Source organism: Tamandua tetradactyla, chromosome 10 (genome assembly GCF_023851605.1).
Source record: "Tamandua tetradactyla isolate mTamTet1 chromosome 10, mTamTet1.pri, whole genome shotgun sequence".
Classification (NCBI taxonomy): Eukaryota; Metazoa; Chordata; class Mammalia; order Pilosa; family Myrmecophagidae; genus Tamandua; species Tamandua tetradactyla.
Window position 1 is genome coordinate 98,633,747 of NC_135336.1, and position 25,487 is coordinate 98,659,233.

Below are 25,487 nucleotides of genomic sequence, written 5' to 3' on the forward strand. Positions count from 1 at the left end.
TCAGATTTTAGCCATTCTTGTGTGTATGTGTTGGTACCTTGTTGTCTTTTCTCTTACTTTTTTCTCTTATTTTTTCATAGAATTTTGCTATAGTTTATTCTATAATATATTCCTGGCAGCCTATAACTTTTATCTATTGAAATGAGGGGTGAGGAACTGTTATAATGATTTAAAGATGTTTTGTTTTTGATCCTCTTTAGATTCCATTCATGAGCACTGAAAACTTCTCCTTTAAAGGAGACGAAAACATGAAATGTGTAAACATTTTAGGGAATTAAAGACACCTAGTATGTGTTTTGATCCTAAGATATCAAGGTGTAGTTGTAATTGTCATCTGCTCTGACTGTTCTTTGTCTGCCACCCAAGTATTACGAGAAACAAATGTGGGTGTTTATGACCTTTAATCGGATGAACCTCTCAACTTTTCTGATCTTCCCTCTTTCCAGATTGAGTGCTCTATCCCATAACTCCTGCTATTATGGGGCTTTGCCTCTTGGTCAGCCTTCTTCCTTTCACTCAGGATGTCTAAACTGGACTTATTATTCACCTACTCTTGCAACCTGCTGCCCCTCCTGACTTCCTGTCTCTTCGACTGAATCACTGATTTACTCATTAAGTAATTCATTCATTTGCTCATACTGGGGTCCCAGCAATGCACAAGATGAGACCTTACTCATCCCTTACATTCTGCTAAGGGAGTCAGAAGAGACTCCAAACAAGGAAAGGAATTTGAATGGTGATAAGTGCAGTGAAGGATGGTAAGAGAGTGAGGGGTGGGGTTATTCTCTTGGATGTTGGGGAAGGTTTCTCAGAGGAGACCCCCTTAGTATGGAAACTCTAACGTCATGAAGGTCATTCCTTAAGCTCTCCATCACAGTGGTAGACCATCTGTGCTTTACTGTCTTGGATACCTCATCAGTCCACAGGGCCTTTGATGTTTTCTTCCCTTTATCCCTTACATCTCTTTATTCTTTTCCATTCCAGTTGAGACCACCCAAGCTGAAGATGCATCATTCATCATTTATTGTAATATCTTCCTAACATCCCAGCCGTTTTTACTCTTCACTCTAATCTATTCTGTCTGCTCTGATTTCACTATTTCCCTATGTTCCCCAGGGATGCTCCCTTATCTTTGGGTGAAAGCAAAACTTATTAGCATATATTTTGGAGTCACACCTGGGTTTAAAAATCACCATCTAATTAGCTGGGTGATTAGCCAGTACAAGCTTCAGTTTCCTCATCATTAAGATAACACTAGTTTTTCCAGCCTCCCTGAATTATGAAAAGTATGGTTATTTGATGCCAAGGGTGGAGTCCAAAGCCTGTTCAAGGGCCAAACTTGTTGAACACATCCTATGAGATAAGCTCCATGTTTCAGTTTGCTAATGCTGCCGGAATGCAATACAACAGGAATAGATTGGCTTTTACAAAGGGGATTTATTAAGTTACAAGTTCACGGTTCTAAAGTCATGAAAATGTCCAAAGTAAGGCATCAACAAGAGTATGCCTTCACTGTAGAAAGGCCGATCACTTCCAGGGTTTCTCTGTCACATGGGAAGGAATATGGTGATGTCTGCTGGCCCTTTGCTCCCGGGGGTCATTGCTTTCAGTTCCTGGTAACAGTGGCTTCCCTTCTGAGCTTCTTTGAGCTCTCACTTAGCTTCTCCAGGGCAAATCTGGATTTCATCTCTTAGTTTAGCATCTTCAAACGTCTGTCTTGTTTTCATTCCTTTGCTCTCCATGTGGGTTCTTTTAAAGACTCTATTAAACTAATTAAGACACAACTTAAATGGGCAGACTCACACCTCCATGGAGATAATCTAATCAAAGGGTCCTGCCCACAAATGGATGTGTCACCTCTCCATGGGAACAACCTAATCAAAAATGCCAAACTAAACCTAAGCATCTTTGCCCCCCACACAATTAGATTAGGATTAAAAGCATAAAGTTTTTCTGGAGTACATAATAGTTTCACAGCAGCACACCCCATGAGGGTGGAGGGGCCATTAGGGAGATAAGTGGTTTGGAGATGAGACATGACCCATATGATAGCAAACTATGCAGAGGGATATATACTTCTTAGTGCACATTTATTTTTAAATTCTTTAAAGTAGCGTGGCTTTTATAGTATGATTGGGGAAATGCGACAGTGTTTTCATTTTTATGTTTCCTTCTAGTCTGTTTCTATGCATAAATGTTCGGTTTTGATTTTCACTTAACACCCATTTCAAGTCCATTTTCTATGAATATTACAAGTAGTGTGTAACCTTGGTCTCTATCATTTTAAATTCCAATGTATATTTCCACACAATTAATCAGCAATTGATTTAAATAATCTTTCTTCTTGTAGGCCTCATAAGTTTCTTCCCATTTTTCACTGTTATCTGAGTGTACTTAGCATTTCCTCTTAGAAGAAAGAAAAAAGAAGCATGGAACTCATGTCCTCTTTTCTGAAGGCCATGGAATATCTGAGGAAAACTTAGGTAGGAGTGTTTGTTACGGATGTGGGCAGAAGAGTGGGAAATGGCATCTCGGTGTGGGGTGAGTAAAGCAAAATATGAAAAAAATAAAAGCCCAACATCAGAGGAGCTAAAGACAAAAGCATTGTTCCTGGTAGATGAAGGTAGTGTCCCTGGTAGATGAAACAGGCTGTAAAGAGTTGACTCGTGCATGGTTGGCAAAGTACTCATTTGGGTAGCAGACCCTGCCTCCCTGGAGCTCCCTCTTGGCAAGGGACCAGCTGGTGTGGGCAGCCTGACTGGCCCTTGGTAGCCAGAGACCACTGTGACTATAGTGGGTTCAAAAGCGCTTTGAACTCGGATGTGGTTTTGGAAGGGAGGTATAGACATGATAGGGTGCAGGAGATCCGAGGTTGTTTGGGGATGGGGCTGTCTTGGGGAAAGCCTCCTTCAAATACCTGCCTTAACCCCCACCCCTTTAGGCTCCCTGGTTTCTGTGTAAACAGCTGGCATCTGCCACAGCCGCACCTGTGAGCCTAACCGTGGCCTGTGGCATCCTCTCTGCTACATTTCCCTCAGTCCACCCAGGCAGTAAATGAGGCCGCAGGAGATGGGGCCCCCATGCTGCACTGTGCAAATGGCTGGGGGCAGGGATTGTTCTGGAAGAAGCAGAGAACCTCGCAAAAGCCACGGGGACAGTGGGCCAGGGCCCTGGAAACAACGGCCAGCCGCCCTCAGCGTTGCTGTGCAAGGTCCAGGCTGCGCTTATCTTTGCAGTCATTTCCTCTTGTGAGAACTTAAACGGTGGGGGCCCGGGACGGTGAAGCGCGGAAGGACGCCCTGTGTTCTCACTGAGGAACGAATCCTTCCTGGCCCCTCGGGTCACGGTCACGTCAGCTCTGGCCCCGGGTCAGCCCGGAGGAGAGCGCCCCACTCCTGGGCGCCCTAGCGCGCACGGCCCCGCCCTGCACACCAACACCGGCCCGGCCCCCCCCCCCCCCCCCCCCGGCGCCTCCCTCCCCGCGCACCTGTCCGGCCCGCAACCGCCCTTTGTTCGGCCCGCCCCGCCCGCCAGCCCCGAGGGCGTGTCCCCGCAGGACGCCCAGGTCTTCCGAGGTTCGTTCGGGTGCCCCCGGGAACTGCCGCCAAGGGGCCAGTGGGGCGCCGGTTCGGCGGGAGCCGGCCCCGCGGGGAGCAGCACGTGGAAGATGCGCCTGGGGACTGGGGGTGAGTGCGCCCCTGGTCGTGGCAGGAGGGGGGAGGAGGAGGAGGGAGCAGGAGCTCCGGCTTGGGGCGGGGAGGTGGGCGCCTCCTTGCCCTCTGCCTGGAAGGGGCCGGTACTGAGCGGGAGAGCCGGGGTGGGGGGTGGGGGCGGGGGGGGGATGAGAAAGAGGAAGGTAGGGAACTGGTGCGAATCCAGAAAGCGGTGGGGTGGGAATAGACACCGGTGCCCGCTCACCCCTGCCTACTACTGCCCCACCACTCCATCTGGGGTGCAGGGCCCGACCCTGGGGTGGGTGGAGCCTCCGCGAAGCTGCAGAAGGCTCCTCGGGATGGGGGGGAAAGCCTGTGCTCTCGGCATCTGCTGCAGGCACCTGTGGGGGGTGGGGGGCGTCAGGAGCTGCTCTGGGGGCACCACCCGCTGCTCTGTAGCCGGCATCATGAGGATCGCTCCAGAAAATTAGGAAAAGTGAAGGTGACAGTGAGATCCCCCTTTCCAGACCACTGAGAGGTGTGGGGGCTGGGAAGCCCGGAATGATCAAGATCAAACGAGTGATTAATAGTCCCCAAGATACCTTTTTACAAGGCTGTTTCTGTTTTTTCCATTTGTCCAAGTAGATTTGTGACTGCAGATCTGGAAAAAATAGGAAAGGGTGGAGGGGGGAACCATGATGATTTCACCCGGATTTTCATCCCTCCAGTCCTGTCTTCACTGAGACCTGCCACTTGATCACAGGCACTGGAGCTGGCCGACCAGCCTGTGTCATGCACCCCACTTCTCCTTGGTCCTATAATCTGAAGAATCTGGATTATTTCTGCAACCAGGCATCTTGTCTTACACAAACATAGAAACTTCTCAGTTTTGCTCTCAAGCGCTTCCCTCCTCTGAATGGCAGGTTCCCTGCAATGTCACTGTCATCCTAGAAGACGCCAGGTTCCCTTTGGGCACCAGGTCACATTCCAGAAAATTCTCCCGAACGCTGTCCTATCTCCTCTGTTGCTAAAGTGTAGTGAAGCCATGCTGTAAGATTTTTGCCTTATTGTGTAAAATATTCATATTTTCTTTAAAAAGTGTTTATTTACAAACGACTTGATTTTTTGGAATCGTGAATTATAGGATAAATAAGTTCTTTGGGGGAAAGAGACAGGACATCTCACTCGAAGCAGTGATTTTCATCATAGCTCTTTTGGGATAATTTTTTTCATTGTTTATACATTATGTACTTACAATAGCATCATTTTGCCAATTGCTTCGTGGAAACTTGGGATTCTTCACATTCACACACTGAGCTGGTGATTCACTCGTGACCGACGTGGGCCTTTGGCATAGTGCTTCGGGATAATGCCAGGTTTGTCCTCACCCGGGCATTGTGATTGTGAGAGAAATTGCCGGAACCTCCCACCACCCTGTCACTTGATTCTGCGAGCCAAAGACAGGGCAGCGTTCCGGAATGTGATGTGCTACCTGACGCTTCCTTCATGCATCGGTGTTTTCTGGTCGAACAGTTTGCAGGAAGGACGATGAGATTAAAGACTGAGCTGAATTAAGCCTTCCATCAAAACAGGCCTGTGAACCTTTCAAGGAGGGCTCCCTTCCCTTGCAAACCTGCCTCGCTGTTTCTCCTGCCTCCTGGCCACTGTTGCCATCAAGCCTCCGTGGCAGACCGGCTATGACGGTGGACAGGGACGGCCAGCACAGCCTGCAAACCATGATAAAAGCAGGTCCCCCAGATGTGGCCGGCCTCCCCCACCCCACCTCCCAGGCACACGGAGTATAGGGTGTGAGCACCTGCAGGGTGAGGTGCCTTCGGTTTCTATTGGCAGTGCCACCAAGAGCTACAACTTCTTTGTCCAAGTTCAGGTTGAAAAATATCCATCCCAATGAGGTGTTCTTACACGTTCAAAATTGCTCTCTCCTGGGTTAGAGGGGTGGGGCGTGTCCTCGGAGCCCTGCCCTGTGACCAGGTTTGGTGCACACTGGTTGTATGTTTGCTGCCTTCTCCCATTAAGTGAGTGTCCACAGCCTGCCTGAGAAGCCTGAGGCTGTGCAGGTGAGGTTGAGGATACACACACATGCACGCACACACTACATAAGAGTGACTCTGCTCCATGGAAAGCACCTATGAAAGAATATTTGCATAAGCTGATGACAACTTTATAACCTTTTGGGGAAAGTTCAATCCAGGTTACAGAATCACAGAAGGTTTCCTGGATTTTGTGTACTTCCTCCTCCTACCACAAACTGCCTGATCTGCTCCCACCAGGACAGGATGGATCCCCAGGAGGTGTCTTAGGCTTACCTGGAACTCCAAGCTCGGTTGCAGCCTTGGGCTCTCACCTTTGTGTATGGAATCCTCACCTGTGCCCTACCTCCGATGCTGGCTCTCCCTCTGCAGCCAGTGCCTGAGACCTTATCTCTACACACTGATTCACTGCCCGCTGGCTCTGCTTTGGTTGCCAGGCTCTGACTTCCTGATGCAGGTTTCCAGCCCATGGCCAGGCTGAATCACAGCTCACCTAAGACAGCCTGCCTGGACTCTGGTCACCACCACCTGGTTCCCATGTCCTGCCTTCCCTGTGGCTACTAGGAGACTTCTGTGACTTTGGTAACCCCTGCAGTGGCTGCCAGTCCAGTTGTGTTGATGGATTGGTCCCAGCACCAGTTCCTGGATTGGCCCTCCCCTGCTGGAAGTGGTTCTGGTTCACATCTAATCTTGGTGTGGTAGTTAGGTTCAGGTGTCAGCCTGGCCAGGTGAAGGCACCTAGTTCTGTTGCTGTGACATGAGCCAATGGCATGTGAACGTTGTCTGTTGCTGATTACATCTGCAGTCGGCTAGGAGCTGTGCCTGATGCAATGAATGCCGTTTGACTTAATTGGCTGGTGCTTAAATGAGAGAGCTCAACATAGCACAGCCCAAGCAGCTCAGCATACCTCATCTCAGCACTCGCAGCTCAGCCCAGGCCTTTGGAGATGCAGAAAGGAATCACCCCAGGGAAAGTTGTTGGCACCCAGAGGCCTGGAGAGAAGGCCAGCAGAGATCACCCTGTACCTTCCCATGTAAGAAAGAACCTCAGATGAAAGTTAGCTACCCTTCCTCTGAAGAACTAACGAAATAAATCCCCTTTTATTTAAAAGCCAATCCGTCTCTGGTATGTTGCATTCTGGCAGCTAGCAAGCTAGAACGCTTGACCTCTCCCAGCCAGTTTTCCTACAGGAAACCAGGCTGCCCCCAGGATAGACGTCATCTGGCTGCACCCCTCAGCCAAGGCATACCTGGTTTATAGGAGCCTCAAACAATGCCCTGGGGTGGGGAGCTGGTTGCTGCACATGGTGGATCCTCCTTTGGTTTATTCTTCTATTGGTGAGGCAACCTCTACTTTTCATTTGTTCTTCATTTTCTTCTTTGTCACTTCTACCCATTTGTCTTTGTTGGACTGAGAAGACAATCTTGTCTCCTTTCTGTGAATCTGTCCTTTGGACATTTGAAAGGTGGCATCACGTTTCCTTTCAGTCTTCTCCAAACTAAAACGGCAACACTGCTCAAAGATCTCATGAGTGCTGTGGCTTCTAGAATGTTCTCTGAATATTCTCTGATCTGCCAGTCTTCTTCTTTAAATGGGATTATATGAAACGGTCCACACGTAGGATGCCGTACATTCTTTTTGCCTTTGAGATCTGCAAAGCTGACTCCATGCCTTAGAAGGGCAGTATCAACACTGTTCACTTGGGGTGCCTCCAACAGAACTCTCTGGAACATTGCAAGGTCCCATTCATCATCCTGGGTGTGTGCACGCACCCATGAGGGGTGTCCCAGGGCAGAGAGATGCAGAAGGCTGCACAGAAGGTACCAGTGGTTTTGAGATGGTCAGTGGTGTGCACAAGAGAGCGTGCTAAGCAGGGGGTTTCTCTCCCACCAAGGTCCTCAGCAGAAGAGATGGTTTCTACGGTAGCTCAGAGTGGCTAAGTGGAGCAAACAGAGGGAGGCGCTGCAGGAGAGAGGGGACTGCAGACCCCAGCACTATCCGATTTTGCTTCCTGCAGCTGGCTTGTCCAGCCTGGAGAAGTCTGCTCCAACCAAGAGGCTACACTGGCCACATTTTCTCAGGCATTTGGCTCCAGGAAGCTGTCCGTGTAAGGTGGTCCAATGCTGTTACAGATTTTGTAAATTTTCTATTTGCAAAATAGAGAAATAAATTGATGTTGAAATATGCACTTAAAATGAAACAGAACCCCAAGGGAACACAGATGTCTGGTTCAGGTGGGTTGACTGAATTCGCTGACCCACTGGTTGGGTGAAATACAGCTCGAGCATAGGTCAATTGATCACTCATTCACTACAAAGAAGAAACACAGTTAGGTGCTAGGAATGAAGATAGAGCAGAAATCCAGAGCTCCACAGGCAGGTTGAGGAGAGGGTTCAGTGCCAGGCTAACAGGCAGAGGCTTGGGTTCCATCACCAACCAGGGGTGGGCATGAAGCCTTGGGCAGGTACACTGGAGAGCTGGGAATGTACCTATGCCTGAAGGGCTGCAAACTCAGGGCAGGGAGGCTGGGAGACACTGTCCACTGGCTGGAGATGCAATGAGGAAACTCGTCTCTGCTCAGTGGAGACATCCCTGTGGGTGTGGGGTCCAGATTGTCACTACCAGTGAGAGAAGAGTTGGGAGGCAGCTGCTAAGGTGGTGGTGGCCTGGCAAGGGATGGAGGCGGGGGAGAGGAAGAGAAGGCGAAGAGGCTGAGATTTGCTTTGGAAGGATTCCCTCTGGGTTGGTAGGGAGATTGTGCATCAAGGGAGACCCCAGATATCTGATGATGGGTCCCGTGAGTCTGCTGAGATGGTAAGACATGGGGACGGCCAGGTGGGGCCTGGGAGAACTAGGAGTTCAGTTTTGGACACAAGTCTGAAGCCTCATGAGCATCCAGGGAATCAGACGTCCGAGTCAGGAACGCAGAGGAGGGTCTGGGGCGGCTAGTCCTGGGGTCAGCAGAAGCCCAGCCCCAGGCAGAAAAGGTGCAATTTGCTCACATGGTCGACCCCATCAGGAGACTTGGGGTCATGCCAGGAGGACAAGGACAGGGCAGTCATCCAGGGGCCCTGGATTTCATTGGAGAACATGACCCACAGCCATCTTGAGCGGGGGGTGGAGGGTGGGGCAAGGAGACGACACTAGAGGACCATTATTTTGTGATGTTAGGCCTGAAAGGGAACAGAATGTAGGCAGAGGAGGGGGTTGTGGGATCAGGTAAGAGGTTTCCTTTATTTTCCTTTTCCTTTTCCTTTCCTTCCCCTCCCCTCCCTTCATCTTCACTTTCACCTTTTCCTTCTTTCTTTCTGCCTTTCTCTTTTCTCTTTTCTTTAAGACTGGAGCCGTGGGCAAATCTGTGCTGTCTTTTTGTATAAGTCCTGTGTGTCTCGTGACATTGTCACAGTTGTTTTCACTGAACTGCTGAACGAGTCCTGATCATGAGTTATTTAGGGGGTAAGCACAAAAAGGCTTGGGGTTGGACAGCCTGTGAGGAGACAGGGAGCTTGTCTCCTGGGTTTCTGGTCCCCAAGGAGTAAGTTGACACCCTTTCCTTAGGTATCATAAGTGACTTTTGGCCACTGCTGGTAGTGGCATGGATGGGAGAGGTGGAATATTGGAGCCAATCTACTTGAAAGATGGTGCCAAGGACCTTTTACCCTCAGGAACCTTGGATGTCTCCTCAGCTCAAGTCTGATTCCAGTGACAGCCTCGGGGGAATTTTCTGGCAATGGTATGTGGCTGGGTGGTTCTGAGCTCTGGTAATGTAGCAATTACTAAACAGATGGACACCTGCCTCTGGAGAGACCCTCCGGCTGCAGGGGCATGCTCAAATTGGATTGTGCCTCAAAAAGGGAAAGAGCTGCTTTCATTTTAGAGATCTGTATCTATGGCCATTTGATGAATCATCAGCATTAGCACTTGAGGAAGCTTCAAGACTGAAACCAACAGCAACTACAAACACTGGACCTTGAGAACCTTCCCATCTTGTTTGTATTCTCTGCTACCATTTCCTTCCCGTGCCTGCTCAATAGTGAAACCAACGGAACATCACGTTTCTGTCGGGTGGCTCTGCCCCAAGGAAATGCCATCACCAGGCATCACTGAGCAGTCCTGCCAGGGCTGGGGCACCTGCCTGCCCCGAGATGAGACGGGGGAGCGATGGGGACCATGTTGGGGTGGGGGCAGGTGCCTGAGGGCGCCTGTCACGGGGACACTCTCACTCGCGCCCCTCCTTCTCTCTAGGTACTTTGAAGGGAGTGTTCCTTTGCTTCGCCTCCATCTGCGCCTGGTACTCCGGGTACCTCCTCGTGGAGCTGATTCCAGACGTTTCCCTGTCGAGGGCTGTCTACAACATTCAGAGTCTGAGCATGAAGCCCGTCCTCAAAGGTAGGTGCTGCGGGCTTGGTGGACGGCAGCTTTGCAGCCAGGAGGCCTGGGTGCTGGTCCCAGTGCTGCCCCCAGCTGGCCCTTTTATGTTGATGACATGAGGAGGAGAGGTGGGTGATGGACACAGCTCCACTCGACTCTTCCTGCACCGTGCTGTGGGGCTGCCTCCAGGTGCCCCTGACTTGACGTGGGAGAGGGCAACCAGCCCCCAGGTCACCCTGCTGGGACCCGGCACGACCTCACCTGCTGCTCTACCAGTCGGCGTCCTAGGAGGTGACATATCTGGAGGGGCCCAGGTGCTAAGTCCTAGAAACATTTTAAGGTTCTCTAAAGGACTGAACAACTTCTTAAAAACCATATTTCCTAGGTGCTATCTTTGGAAGCAAACACAAGCAATGGAGTAGACTGGAAAGAAACATCAGATACCCTGAGGACATTTGATACTGGTAACAGGAGCTAGTCAGCTCTCTGGATGGTGACTACTTTATATTATTTCATCCACTCACAAGTTTTTGTTGCCTGTCTACTGTCCCCAGGCAGAGTTCCAGGAGCTGAGGATAGACAGAGAACGAAACACATGAGGTCCCTGTGCTTATATTCTGGTTTGGGAGGAGATGGCAATTTTTTTAACTTCTTATTTTGAAATAATTTCAAACTTACAGGATAGTTACAAAAATAATATGAAACCCATGGAGAGAACTCCAACACACCTGATCCACCTACTTTTAGCATGTTACCAGGCATCATTTTATCCAATTCTGTTTCATTCTATCCATCTATCCATTTGTCTGTCTGACTGTCTGCTTTCTGAGCCTTTGAGAGTAGGTTTTGCAGGAGATGATAATTTTTAAATGAACAAATAACTATGTCATATCGGGACTGATCAGTGTTAAGAAGAAAAATAAGACAGGACCATGGGGAGAGGTTTGGATTGCCATTTTTCAAGAGGATGGTCAGGGAAGGTTTCTGAGAAGGGGACAACTGAGAAGAGATCCAAATACATCCGGGGAATAAGACCTATGCAGTCCTGAAGGCTCTTTGCAAGTTTGTTTTAAAACACGGGTTGCAAATTTGAACATGAGGGGTTTAGGGATTGGCCAGACCTTGCCTGGAGGCATCATTTATTTAAAAGCAAAACAGATAAAACATGAGCTACTGTTTCAAACTCAGGGATTTCACATGAAACTCCAGTTTACAGGATCTCTTGGGCCATCAGCTGCAGCTGGACAAACTGACTGTTAGAAAGAACGTGGGCCCTCCCAGCGTCCACTGCCCAGGACTGAGGCATTTGTGTCAGTAGTCCTGGTCTAAATGCAGTCGCATGTGGGGGGAACCCATGTCTTTTGCATGCAGCGAGATTACATACCGGTAACATGAGGCAGTGTGGTTTTTTCTCTCACTTTCATTTTTTTCCTGCAATATACATCCCAGAAAAGATTGTAGCGTACAGGTCTCAAGTTACTGTTGAATTTGGGAACATCCAGCTGCACCTGAGGCTGTTCCTTCTTCTGACAGGTGGCAGGAGGGCCAAGGGACAGCTCAGCAGGAGCACCCAAATTCATTAGACCCTCTTCATTTGCTTAATCAGAGCCCTGAATCTGTTGGGGATGTGGTGCCAGTGTCAAAAGATGCTGAGCGGGCAGGTAGCGGTGGCTCAGTGCTGGAGACCTGGGTTCAATTCCCAGTGCCTGCCCATGCAAAAAAAAAAAAAAGGATTCTGAGCCCTTCACGCAACACCCCATGGGCGGCGGCTGCCTGTCTGTGTCATCCTCCTGCTCATGCTCTTGCCCATTTTTTTGTTGGGTTGCTCCCTTTTTTTTTTCTTGATTTTCAGGGAGTTTTCTTATACATATATTAGCTATCAATACCTAATTCCTACATAGTTCTTATCGCTTTCTGCAGTGATCTTTTTTATTTTGTTTACTTTCTGTCTCTTCTATGTGTATGAAACCATTCCATTCTCTGCTGTACCTGGAAAGTCTAGGACAGTATCTAGTATTAAATAATGTTTGTTGAATAAGTGAATCTGGTTAGGAAGCCACACGCACCTAACAATACCAGGCTGTAGAGGTAAATTTCCACTGAGGGCAAGTTGAGTACCCTGTTGAATTTGTCTTCCAGCGCTTCAGAGATAAGGTCATTCAGATTATCTTCTTAGAAAGCCTGTAAGACAAAACTAAAGCAGGCAGGTCAGGTGGATTTAGTCACCTGCCTACCCTCTCAGCCAAGATGAAAATAATGAATAAGTGTTAAATATCTGTTGCTGAGAGAAAAACTGAAGGGCAAGTCGGGAAAACTAAGTTTTACTTCTAATTCTACTGCTATCTGTGTCTTTGAGTTGTTCCTCTACTGTAAATGAAGGGACATTGTACCTGCTAGCTCTATCTAAGGCCCCTTCCAGTTCCGAAGTAAAGTCTCCCTTCTGTTAAGGTTCCACGTCCTCCAGAATATAACTTGCCTTACTTTCCTGTGGCTGCTGAAACAAGGTGCCACAAACTAGAGGGTTTAAGACAACAGACGCTTATTCTCTCACAGGTCTGGAAACTAGAAATCTGAAGTCAAGATGTGGCAGGGTCAGGCTCCATCCGAAGTCTCTAGGGAGGGTCCTCCCTCGCCTCTTCCTGGCTTGGCCAGCAGTGCTTGGTGTTCCTTGGCTCTGCCTCGGTTCTCATGTGGCCTTCTCCCATGCGCATCTCTCTGTGTCTCTTCTTATAAGGACACCTGCCATTGGATTTAGCCCCCTCCTACTCCAGTAGTACCTCATCTTAACTTAATTCCACCTGCAAACTCCCTATTTCCAAATAAGGCCACCTTTGGTACCGGGGCTTAGGGTTTTAATGAATCTTCTGGGGAGGATGGTCTAATCCCTTACCTAGCTATATGCAGGTAGTAAATGCCCAGTGTTTTGCTCTTAAGCGTATCCCATGGTATTCTTTCATTGCTATGTGTATGGGAAACAATGACACTCTCTCTCACCCAAAGGTCTCATGAGGGTGACACACAATGCAGCATCCACACAATATGTCACACTCATACCTATCTGTAAACCACTACTACTCACACCTATCTCCATGGCCTTTGGGGAGCTCAGCATCCTTTTGCCTTGGGACCACTTAGCTGACTGACTCGGTGCTTCTGCAGCTGCTGGCGTGAGTTCCAGTTCCCAGATGCAACATGTTCCCTGCATGTGGAGGCACCTAATAAATAATTGTCATCGATTACAAAGAAGCCATCCCCTACCACTCAGCACCTCCTTTGGATGTCTTCTGCTCCCTCAGTTTTCTGCATGGACTTTAATCCATCCAGAAAATGAATCCCAATGAATAATGAGGTGATTTGAGGCTGCTGAATTGCTTTCAGCAGGCAAATAGGTAGTGATCTTTTTTACTTGCCTTGCATACATGGGCAAGGTCATATCTGATTGATTAGTATTTCTTCTGACTTTGAATGGTATCTCGGTTTGCCCAGTTGCTATGAAAAATACTGCACAATGGGTTGTCTTAAACAAGTCTTTATTGTCACATGGCTTTGAAGGCTAGTGGTCCAAAAGCAAAGGCCATAGAGAGGCCACTCTTTTCCCTGAAGTTCGTAGCTTTCTGGCACTGGTTTGCCACAATCCTTAGGGTTCCTTGGCTTCTTGCATCTCTGCCTCCTCTCATGTGGCCATCTCTCTCTCTTAGCTTTGGCTCCTCTGGCTCATTGCATCCAATTTCTTCTACTTATAAAGGAGCCATTATATGGATTAGTTAATTAGTTGGGCCACACCTTAACTATTAACCCGTCTTCACTGTGTACAATGAATTCACACCCCTGGGAATGCAGATTAAGATTCAGAACATGCCTTTGTTGGGGGGTACATGAGTTCAGCCTTCCATAAGTGGTTCTGTGAAGCCCACTGGCATTAACTTACTCATTTAAAAGGGCTAACCAGAACATATTGCCTAAATCAGGAAGGATTTGAGAAAGAAAGATTCCTGAGTCCCTCCTAAGGAAATAAAAAAGTAAAAAATAAACTCTATGGGTCTGAGATTAGAGTCCATGAACCTGTATTTGTCTTAGCTTAGTTTGTCTTACCCTTTGGCTTGATGTGCATCAGATTTGATAAAACTCGAACTAGATGAGATTTCCTTGGAATCTCCGAATCTTTGTTGAATTTGGGTACATTTCGTTACCCCCTTCTCCACTTTTGAGTCATTACATCTATGCAGCGTCTTCAGACCAGGCCGGTGGCACAGTAAGAAAGCAGAACCCTCACACTCTGCGAGTCAGGAATCAGGCTCCTGGTTCGCAGCAGGAGGCAGCCATGTCCAAGCAGAGTGCGGTTGCTGCTAATCGGGGTGTCCCGTCTTAAGGTGTCAGATAGGGTTCTCCCAAGAGACGGATGAACAAGATGCAGAAGAGTAGGTTTGTTGTGGGAGAGTAAGCTTCTATGCATCCGTGTGAACGTCACCTTCATGTAGTTCGTGGAAGGAATTTCAGAAAAGAATACAGAGGACCTCGACACTGTGTTCTCATTGGGACAAGAGGCAGGGTCTGGGAAGGAGACTGTAAGGAAGAACCACAAACCCAAGGGTCTTCAAACACGAATGTATTGTCACGCAGTTCTGGAGGCCAGAAGCCCAAAACCAAAATGTGCCATGCTCCCTTGGAGCTTCTTGGGAAAGATCTGTTCCACGCCCCTCTCTTAGCTTCTGGTTATAGCCAGTTATCAGCACCCCTTGACTTGTGGCAGCATAACTCAGTCTCTGCCTCTGTCTCCGTATGGAGTTCTGCTCCTCTCTTGTCTCTGTCTCCCCATGGTGTCTCCTCTTTGTGTCTGACTGGATCTGTGTCCAAATTTCCCCTTCTCATAAGGATGCCAGTTGTAATGGATGTTGGGCCCACCCTGTCCAGTAAGCCCTCATCTACCCATGTCTGGTTCCATCTGCAGTGGCTCCGTTTCCACATAAGGGCCAATCCCGAGGTATGGATTGGGATGTCTTTTGGGGGAACACAATTCAACCCATAAGAGGCCCTGTCTGATCAGACAATAGAACTACCACTTACACCCCTGCCCTGATTGAGGAATCCACCCTTCTATCTCCCTTCACTTAATGGCATTGTGTGCTTCTAGGAAATGGATGAGAGACTAAGAAAGCCCCTGGCTGTAAAGAAAAGGGGAAAAGGAAAACAAAGTCATATGTGTTACCCAAACTGCTCCCCAGACATGATGAGAAAAATGAAATCCCACCTCCATGTCAGGTCCCCACCTGGCCCCTCGTCGGGAGAGCCATGTAGGCCTTTAGAGCTGATGGAAACCCAACACCTCCCTTCTAGACAGTGCACCTGCCTACATCCATGTGAAGCCACGTACCGTGCTGGGCAGCGCTTACGAGTGCCAGGGCCACAGCTCCTTGCCCCAGCTTCCACCACCCAGCACCAGGGGAGCCGATGGCCATATGGGATGGCTGGGGAGGAGGGTCTGGGGCAGAGGATCCCCCACACCCCCATGGGTGGCAGCGCTGGGACACTCCGCTCAGGCCTTTGGGTGAGTGTGCTGGGGTGAAAGGGTGGCTGTGCTGGATGGGCAGAGCCCTGGAAGGGGCTGTGTTCACCTGGTCAGACTGGTCATCTGTCCTTGAGTCTGTCTGAGCCATGCAGGCAGAGGGGACACCAGCGGCTCCTGACTCGCTGCTTCTTTCTGACATGCAGGAAGGGGAGCGGGACAACTGGGTTAGGGCCCCAGCGCATGGCTGCCCCACTTCCCTCGGGTGTCTCCCATCGCCCTTCCCTCATCTCTCTGAAGGTGCTCCTTGTAATATAATGAGCTAGGGTCTAGTCCCCGCCCAGAGCCCTAGCTCTGCTCCTCCTCCCTCCCTCCGCTCCTTGCCATAGACTGCCCCTGCCTGGGACTCTGTCGGGGCGGGGCGGGGCCTGGGTGCCCTCTGAAGTCATGATTTGGGGCTCAGGATGACTAAGGTGTCCGAACCAATGAAAGGAGGGCAAGAAATGGGTTCAGGGAGGGGGGCCCCAGTTCAGCCAGTTCAGCCTCCACTTCAGTCCCCTCTGAGTCCCAGGCGTCTTTTTTGTTTTTGTTTTCAGTTTAACAATTCTGAAAAAAATTTGATAGGGGAGACCATTCACTCCTTTATTTTTACATGAAAAAAATTTTTAAGTCAAGACTGTTATAAGTTTACAGGCACAGCACTTAAGTAAATCATAAAAAGTTGATTATTTTATAAATCTTCCAAGGCATTTTTACAAAGAGGTACTCTTTTGCCTTATTCCCTTTTCCTTCTTCGCTATTTCTTAGAGGTTTAGTTTCTAATTTAACTTTAATCTCTTTCTGCTTTCTGTATCACTTTTGGTACTTACTGACCAGAACATGCTATTTGCAACATTTAACATTTAACATTTTGTTAAAGCAAAATAACAATCGGATTCACAGAGAAGAAGTATCAAGACTCAGTTTTTCTTTTCTTCTATTTTGGGGTGGGAGTTGTGGGGGGTGCTATGAAAATGAGCTCTTATTTAGAATGAGAAAAAAATTACTCATTTTACAAAGTTGACAGATTCAATGAATATCAAAAAGCCCAGAAAAATAAGAACTTTATTAATTTCTTGGCACATCTCTAGCATCTTTTTCCTGTAATCTTTGACTGCATACAGTCATTGCCTCTTTATATGGCAATGAAGAAAAATTAAAATTTATAATATAATTTTCTGCAGAGAGAAAGATAAATCAGTCTTTCCTCCAGTAAGATTGTTTGAAATGTATTTATTATTGATAATTTAGAGAAGTTTTCCAGCTTCACTCCCTCTTCACATACATTAGGAATCTGTCAAATTTGAAAAAGCATCTGTCAGATTTCTTTCATAAGTGATCTCTTGAAAGTTTGGTGCATTCCTAGTTTTCTGCCTAGGTACTAATCTTAAGTACTCTTTTAAATTTATAATTTTTATGAGCTGGTTGTCCCATAGATTTCATCCTTCTCATGGCATGAGTTTTTGGTCAAATCAGCAATAATTTTACATATTTTCCCAACGTGCTTGTTCATATGATCCACTCTCCTTTATTAATTGGATTTTTGGACAATCCAAGAATGTCTTAATTATTGCATACATTGATGTGGTAGTTTGAAGTTGTCATGTATCCTAGAAAAGTTCATTTAATCCATTCCTGAGGGTGTAGACCTATTATGGTGGGGACCTTTCCTTTTTCTTTTTTTTAATGTAATTTTGTTGAAATATATTTATATACCATATAATCATCCAAAGTACACAATCAGTGGTTCACAGTATCATCATATAGTTGTGTACTCATCATCACCATCAATTTTTGAACATTTCATTACTTCAAAAACAATCAAAATAAGAATAAAAATAAAAGTAAAAGAGAATACCTAAAATACCTCATGCCCCCATCCACCCCTATTATTTATTTATTTTTGGCTTTATTTTTTTACTCATCTGTCCATACCCTGCATAAAGGGATACACAAGGTTTTCACAATCACGCGGTCACACTGTAAAAGCTGTATAGTCACACAGTCATCTTCAAGAATTAAGGCTATTGGATTACAGTTCACAGTTTCAGGCATTTCCCTTCTAATTACTCCAATACACCAAAAACTGAAAAGGGATTGCTATATAATACGTAAGTATAACCTCCAGAATGACCTCTCAACTTTGAAATCTCTCAGCGGTTGAAACTTTACTTTGTTTCACATCTTTCCCCCCTTTTGGTTTAGAAGACTTTCCCAATCCCATGATCCCAGGCCCCTCCCTGGAAGTCCTGTCCCATGTTGCCAGGGAGACTTACACCTCTGGGAGTCATGTCCCACGTAGGGGGGAGGGCAATAAATTCACCTGCCAAGTTGGCTTAGAGAGAGAGGCCACATCTGAGCAACAAAAGAGGTTCTCTGGGGGTGACTCTTAGGCATAATTATAAGTAGACTTAGCTTCTCCTTTGCAGGAATAAGTTTCATAGGAGCATACTCCAAGATTGAGAGCTCAGTCTATTGAATTGATTGTCCCCATTTCTTGTGAGAATATCAGGACTTCCCCAGATAGGGGAGTTTAGTATTTCCTCCTTTCTCTCTAGTCCCCCAAGGGCACTTTGCAAATACATTTTTATCTTCTGCCCAAAATTACTCTGGGATATATCAGGGTATCACACTAACCTGTACAAACCAAAAAGATCTCACTCCCTATTCAAGTTTCTGTGTAATTATGGTGTTCGAATAAGACTGACCATACTAGTTAAGTTAGATAATATGCTACTGAAAATATAAATTTCACAACGAATAAACATCTCTTCCTTTGGTCTCACACAGAAGTTGAAGTTTTAGTATACAATCAATATCATCCTTTACCCTTCATTCTGATTTACCTTAGACCTACCCAGATCAACTTCAATCATATATCTAATTAAAGTCTAATCTCTTTTTCAGCTTTTTAAACAGTTGCTGTATGGGGTAACGCTAATTTTCAGAACTGTAGAGCTCTAGCTCTGAGTTTCAGGTGTCACACAGATACCTGAAGTTCCAGGAAACAACTGGGTTATTGTGCTGGTTTGAAATGTTGTATGTACTCTAGAAAAGCCATGTTTCAATCCTAATCCTGTTTTGCAAAGGCAGCCGTTTCTTCTAATCCCTATTCAGTATTGTATGTTTAAAACTGTAATTAGATCATCTCCCTGGAGATGTGATTTAATCAAGAGTGGTTTTAAGCTGGTTTAGGTAGAGGTATATCTCCACCCATTTTGGTGGATCTTGATTAGTTTCTGGAGTCCTATAAAAGAGGAAACATTTTGGAGAACGAAAGAGATTCAGAGAGAGCAGAGCAGAATGACATAGCCACGAGAAGCAGTCTACCAGCCAGCAACCTTTGGAGATGAAGAAGGAAAATGCCCCCCGGGGAGTTTCATGAAACAGGAAACCAGGAGAAGAAGCTAGCAGATGACGCCGTGCTTGCCATGTGCCCTTCCAGATGAGAGAGGAACCCTGACTGTGTCCACCATGTACCTTTCCAGATGAGAGAAAAACTCTTACTGTGTTCGCCAAGTGCCCTTCCACTTGAGAGAGAAACTGTGAACGTCATTGGCCTTCTTGAACCAAGGTATCTTTCCCTGGATGGACATTTCTATAGACTTGTTGTAATTGGGACATTTTCTCGGTCTTAGAACTGTAAACTAGCAATTTATTAAATTCTCCTTTTAAAAGCCATTCTGTTTCTGGTATATTGCAGACAGCTTCTGCACACACAGGCAGTTAGCAAACCAGAACAGTTATACACAAAGAACTCACCATCTTAAAATTTAGAAATAACAGTTACAACTCGAATAGTGTGACTCCTGTAAAAGTTTACAATCTAGGAATCTTTACAAATAAGCCTTCCCCTGATGGGGGAAATCAATTCTCAGAGTTTACACATATTAGTTATCCATATTAGTGAGGCATTATAATATGTCTTTTCATTTCTGGCTTTTATCACTCAACTTATTGTCCTCAAGGTTCATTCACCTAGTTGTATGCCTCAGAACTCTATTCCTTCTTGCAGCTGCTCAATATTCCATTGTATGTAAACACCACAATCCCTTAGGCCACCTTCATCCATTGCAAACTGTGAATACTGCTGCTATACACACCAGTGTGCAAATGTCCATTTGTGTCCCCACCTCAGTTCCCCCAGGTCTATACCTAATAACGGGGTTGCAGGATCACATGGCAACCCTATACTTAGCCTCCTTTGGAATCACCACACAGCCCTCCAAGGGGTTGCACCAGTCTGCTTCCCTACCAACCGTGAATAGGTGCATCTCTCCACATCTTCTCCAGCACTTGGGTCTTTCTGTTTATTTTTAAACAGTTTTATTCACACACCATACAATCCAGCCTAAGTAAATAATCAGTGGTTCCCCGTATAATCATATAGTTAGGCATTCACCACCACCGTCTAGATGAGAACATTCCACTTCTTTCACAAAGAAAGAAGAAGAGGGGAAAAAATGAAGAATAAAAAATAAAAATAAAATAAAAGGAAGAAGCAACACCACCACAAAGAATCCCATGCCCCTCCCGTCTCCCCCTCTTATTGACATTTAGCTATTGTATTCTATTGTAAAGGGGCGGAGACCTTTTGATTAGGTTATTTCAATTGTGATCTTCCTTCTGGAATCCTATGAAATTAAGAGAAGCTCACAGAAAAAGCTCCAGAGAAGTTTTAAGAAAAAGCCACAAATGGAGAATCCAGAAGCTGAAGCATTGAGAACCGGGAGGACAGAGCCAGCAGACGTTGCAGCATGTCTTGCTATCTGACCAGGAGCCCAGGCTAGTCTGTAACTGGTCTTCAGAGAAGGTATCGTCCTGTTGTTGCCTTAATTGGGAATTTTCACAGACTTAGAACTGTAAATTTATCAGCTCATAAAATCCCCATTGTTAAAAGCCAACCCATTTCTGGTATATTGCATTTTGTCAGCTTTAGCAAACCAAAGTAATTGGTTTATGGATTGGTATGTGCAGGAGTTCACTGGAACATTTGGCTTTTTCAGGCCAATTTGCTGGCTTGGGGGGAAACTTGAGTTTTATTCCCATGTCCTCACTCTTGATGCTTCTATTTAAAGAGCATTGCCTTTCTCGTTTCCAGGGCCAATGCTGCCCCTTCTGCCTCGTGGGGAACTTCCTCTTAGTCTCTCTTGTAGGATCACCAGACCCAGATGGCCTGCTTGCATTCTTTTGCTTAGCTTTAAAACAAAGTAATCCGCCTTCCCAGGTTCTGCAGGATGGTCCTGTGTTTCCATTGTCCCGACTGCCGTGTCATCTAGGCTCATAGAGAGTGCTGGGGCCCTCCCGGCTTCGCCCTGGGAGCTCTTAGGGTGGCCAGTGGGTCAGTGGGCCACCCTGAAGTCAGCCAGGTGCGCCCCTCAGCGTCCACAGCAGGCTCCTTCCCATCACCTGGCATGGCTGGTTAGGCATGCGCGTGCTTGCCGCCGCACCCAGCACTGCGGTGGGACCAGAGAGCCTGGCACAGGTCACTTAGAAGGGCAGGGAGGGCTGGCTGCATAAAGCACCCCCGGTCACTCTGAGAACCGCCCTGGCACACTTGTTCCCGAGAAGCTGCGCCTATGCTCCCCAAAAAAACATGTCCAGGTCTGAGTGCCTGGTTTCATACGTGTGGCCCTATTTGGAAATAGGATCTTGAAAGATGTGATCAGTTAAGATGAGGCCAGACTGGAGTAGGATGAGGCCCGATTCGCCATGACCGATGTCCTGCTAGAAGAAGGAGTTTGGCCACGGACAGACAGACCTACAGTGAGTGATGGCTGTTTGCGAGAGGCAGAGATGGCTTGTGGCAAAGCCACCATCAGGCTTCAGGGGGAGCAGGGTGCCCCCACACCATCTCGGACTTCGAGCCTCCAGAACTGTGAGATAATCCGTTTCTGTAGCTTTAGGCCCCCCAGTTCGTGGTGCTTTGTTCCGGTGTCCCCAGGAACCTGAGACCTGCGCTAAGTGAGTGTGGAGGATGACCATGTAACCCCTTTTTAATGCTGCTTCTCTCTAAGTGTGAGTGTGCATATGCAGGATGTCTGCAAAGCTGGAAATGGGCCACTTGTATTTGTGACTTGTATGTTAGTTATACTTTCAAATAATATGCTCAATGTGGATTTTTAGGTGAAGTACCTCTAAACCTGAAGTAATGGGTCCAGTTATTAAATTTGAAAAAAAAACTTATAGAGAAAATACATAGTAAGTGTCCAAAAAGTCTGAAAACACTGGCAAAATACTAGATGCATAGTACTTTTTCATATTAACAATTTGGACCCTTGCACTGAATTTAGAAGTATTCCACCTAAAAAGGTATCTAAAGGTTGAGAATAAAACATATTGAGTCCATTGTTTGAAACTCTAAGTAGTGTAACATACTGCTTGAATAAGCTTTACCTATGTTTTCCAAACTTTGCAGATACCTTCTGCACACATAGGAAAAGTCTAGAAGGTAAAACACCAAAAAGTAAAATGATGAAGATCCCTGAGAATGGGGAGTTTCCCCCCTTATTTTTTTTACTGGCAGAAATTAAATGATAGCTAAAATCCCATGGCCTTCTCTTACTAAAATAAAATAGAATTGATAGGGATAAAAGTTGGTAAATTGAAGTGAGTTGCAGTAATGCACTTTCAGAAGACATGAAACACGGTCCCTTGGCAGCTTTTACAGTCGAGGGCAGGTGCAGTTTCTCTTGAGTTGTGTGTCTCTCTCTTGCATGCATGCAGATTTCTGCAACCCCGAAGGTTCAGATGTTCATTCACGAACTCACCAAGTATTTACAGAGCAGCTGCGAGAGCCGGGCACTGACTTAGAGCTGGGGATACGGTGTGGGGCGGGGTAGGGGTGGGGGGTGACAGACAAATCCTGGCCTCGTGAAGGAATAAACAAAATAAATGTAAAAGTAAATCCTACAACATTACAGAGTGCTTAGTGCCAGGAGATGGAATAACCCAGGCAGGGGAGTCCTGGGTGGGGTCGGGTGGGCTGGAAGTTGCGATTAGGGGTCTAGCAAAGATGTGAGGGATGCAGGCTGTGCCGTGTTGGTGACAAAGGGCACTGAGGACCAGTATGAATCCGCTTTCACTGGGATATTCTTTTTTTTTTTTTTTAACTTCTTAAATTGTGAAATATAACTTATGTACAAAACCAAAATATATCTTGAAGTATCTGGTAACCAGTAGCTATAGAACAGATTCCAGAGTTTGGTATGGGTTTACAGTTCCACAATTTCAGGTTTTTCCTTCTAGCTGCTCCAAGACACTGGAAACTAAAAGAAATATCAATATAGTGATTCAGCAGTCATACTCATTTTGTTAAATCCTGTCTTCTCTGTTCGGCTTTGCCTCTCATCCTTCTCCCACTCTTACGAGAACTTGAGCTATGCCCATTCTGACATTTTCATGTTGGAAAGGGCTGTCAGTGATATGGGATAGGGGGATGGAACTGGTTGATATTTGGAGAGGCTGAGCCCTCTGGGTTTCATTACTTCTCTGGCCTCAGAACTCCTGGAGGTTGTAGGTTTCTGGAAAGTAATCATAGTTCAGCTGGGATATTCTGCTGCTTCTTTGCACCCCAAGTTCCTCCTGCCTGTACCTGCAGGAAGAGTGCTATTTGCCCTGGTCGTGAAACCTTATTTTATATATACTTCTTAACTGGAAGTCCTTGCTACCCGTGTGTACCAAGTCAGAGAAATGCATAAGCCTTTAAATAGAGACCCAAGTGGCAGTCCAACATAAAGGATGAGAGAGAGCTGCTGAATCTTCCCCCAGAGCTCGGAATGTGAGTCGGAACCTCCAGCAGTATGTGGGTTCTGTGGGTGAAACCTGTGACCTGGGGGTGGCGTGGTGATGCAGGGGCGGGGCCTGCACTGGAAGAGGGTAGGGGCCTGGGGAAAGGGGTCCAGCGACTGTCTAGGTGAGACGGTCTCCAGGGCCCTGCCAGTGCTGACATCATCACAATCCAGGCAGGGCCAGGGTTTTTGGGTGCCAGTGAGAGGAGCGTGGTCAGTGGTGGGGGCTGCAGGTGGTGCTGCCAGGGCAGAAGCTGTAAACTGCTCCACAGATGGCTGACTTGTCCCCAGCACTCTTAGGCCCACCCTGTCTTTTATTGTAATGCTAACACGCATCTAAGCATTGTACCTGGTGTACCAGCCCTTTTGAAAGCATTCCATCTACTCAGGAACTCCTCTTATTTTTTATAACAAAAGCAGATGCAAGTAACCCCATAACTTGCGGGGATTTTTCAGTACCCCTTATGAAACTGGAGATCCCCCCTCCTTCTCTCCCCACCCCACCCAGTTTCCCCTGTCCATGCAGAGGGAGTCACTGCTCTAAAGCGGCATGTTCGAGCAGCGGGTTCATCTGATTAGCAATCACAAGGTGCTAAATTATATTCTTCTTTGTCACAGCTCCAGCCCCTAGAAGACAAAAGTGTGACCACTGGACACCATGTCCCCCAAACACCTATGCCTACCGACTGCTCAGCGGGGGTGGAAGAGACAGATACGCTAAGATCTGCTTCGAAGATGAGCTGTGAGTAGCAACCTTAAACCAGAGGTGCTCTATTGGATGCTGTTCTAGTTTGCTAGCTACCGGAATGCAACACACCTGAGACGGATTGGCTTTTAATAAAAGGGTTTTATTTTATTAGTTCTTCAGAGGAAAGGCAGCTGACTTTCATCTGAGGCTCTTTCTTACATGGGAAGGCACAGGGTGATCTCTGCTGGCCTTCTCTCCAGGCCCCTGGGTTCCAACAACTTTCCCTGGGGTGACTTCTTTCTGCATCTCCAAAGGCCTGGGCTGAGCTGCTAGTGCTGAGATGAGCAATGCCGAGCTGCTTAGCTGTGCTACATTGCGATCTCTCATTTAAGCACCAGCCAATTAAGTCAAACGTCACTCATTGCAGCAGGCACGTCTCCCAGCCGACTGCAGATGTAATTAGCAACAGATGAGGTTCACATGCCATAGGCTCATGTCCACAGCAACAAACTAGGTGCCTTCACCTGGCCAAGTTGACGCCTGAATCTAACTACCACACATGCTTTCCTGCTTCACAGTGCAGCTGGCAAAGTTGTTCTTTCCTTGTGTTTTATGACCCTCACCCCCCTGGCTTAGAGCGGGGGCCCTTCTTCCTCCCACACCCCCTGCCCAGCAGGTGTCAGGTTCGGGATGAGTCACAGTGGCCCAAAGAGAGTGGAGAGTATGTCCTCACACCTGGACCCTTTGTTCCAAAACTGGCTTCACAGTTACATATATTCATTCTGCATTAGAAATAATCCCCACTCAGAATTTTGAAATCATTGCATGGGACCACATCACCCTCCCCCAGCCACGTGCAGGTGTTGGTCCTGAGACTGCCCCTCGCAGAGTGCCAGCTTCAGGGTGTTAGCGCACCAAGGGTTCCAGGTGCTGCCCTCTGAAGCCCATAGTCATGTTTGCTAGAGGCCGGGCTTCCCAGGGGTTGCTCCCAGCCCATGGCTGAGCTCACTGGGTTTGTGGAAGATGCAGGCTCCTCTGGTGACTGACTTGGCTCAGGGGTGCACCAGTGGCCTTGATGAACCTTCCCGAGATCACAGGGCAGCCAAGGACACTTCTCCCTCTCTCCTTCACTCAAGGTCAGACCTGGGTGCAGCCCTCCAGCCTTTCCATCCCCCTCCCCATTTTCTCCATCGGCATTTCCCCTAATAAAATCCCTATACTGTTCATCCTGTTTTGGTACCTGCTTCTCAGAGGACTCGGATTAACAGATGTGTTGACAAGTATTTAGTTCTTTGCCACTCTGAGGGATGAAAATTGGAATCTTAGAATAGTTTTTTATTTTTATAGTTCTATGAATGAATCTAAGGTCTTTTCATGCCAACTGCCTTTGC

At 47.1% G+C, this 25,487-nt stretch overlaps 1 protein-coding gene across 2 annotated transcripts in view; it reads left to right on the plus strand.

Annotated features, from left to right (window-relative positions):
• Positions 1 to 3,485: 3,485 nt before the first annotated feature.
• FAM3B (FAM3 metabolism regulating signaling molecule B) overlaps positions 3,486 to 25,487 on the plus strand; it is a 60,444-nt gene continuing 38,442 nt past the window's right edge. Inside the window, exons 1-3 of one of the 2 annotated variants that reach the window (XM_077118952.1) lie at positions 3,486 to 3,686; positions 9,951 to 10,094; positions 24,027 to 24,150. In XM_077118952.1, the coding sequence (XP_076975067.1) occupies positions 3,668 to 3,686; positions 9,951 to 10,094; positions 24,027 to 24,150 (287 nt within the window). In that variant the 5' untranslated portion in view covers positions 3,486 to 3,667. Of the gene's footprint in view, positions 3,687 to 4,060; positions 4,156 to 9,950; positions 10,095 to 24,026; positions 24,151 to 25,487 lie in introns of those variants that run through there. The other variant, XM_077118953.1, reaches the window with a different exon arrangement.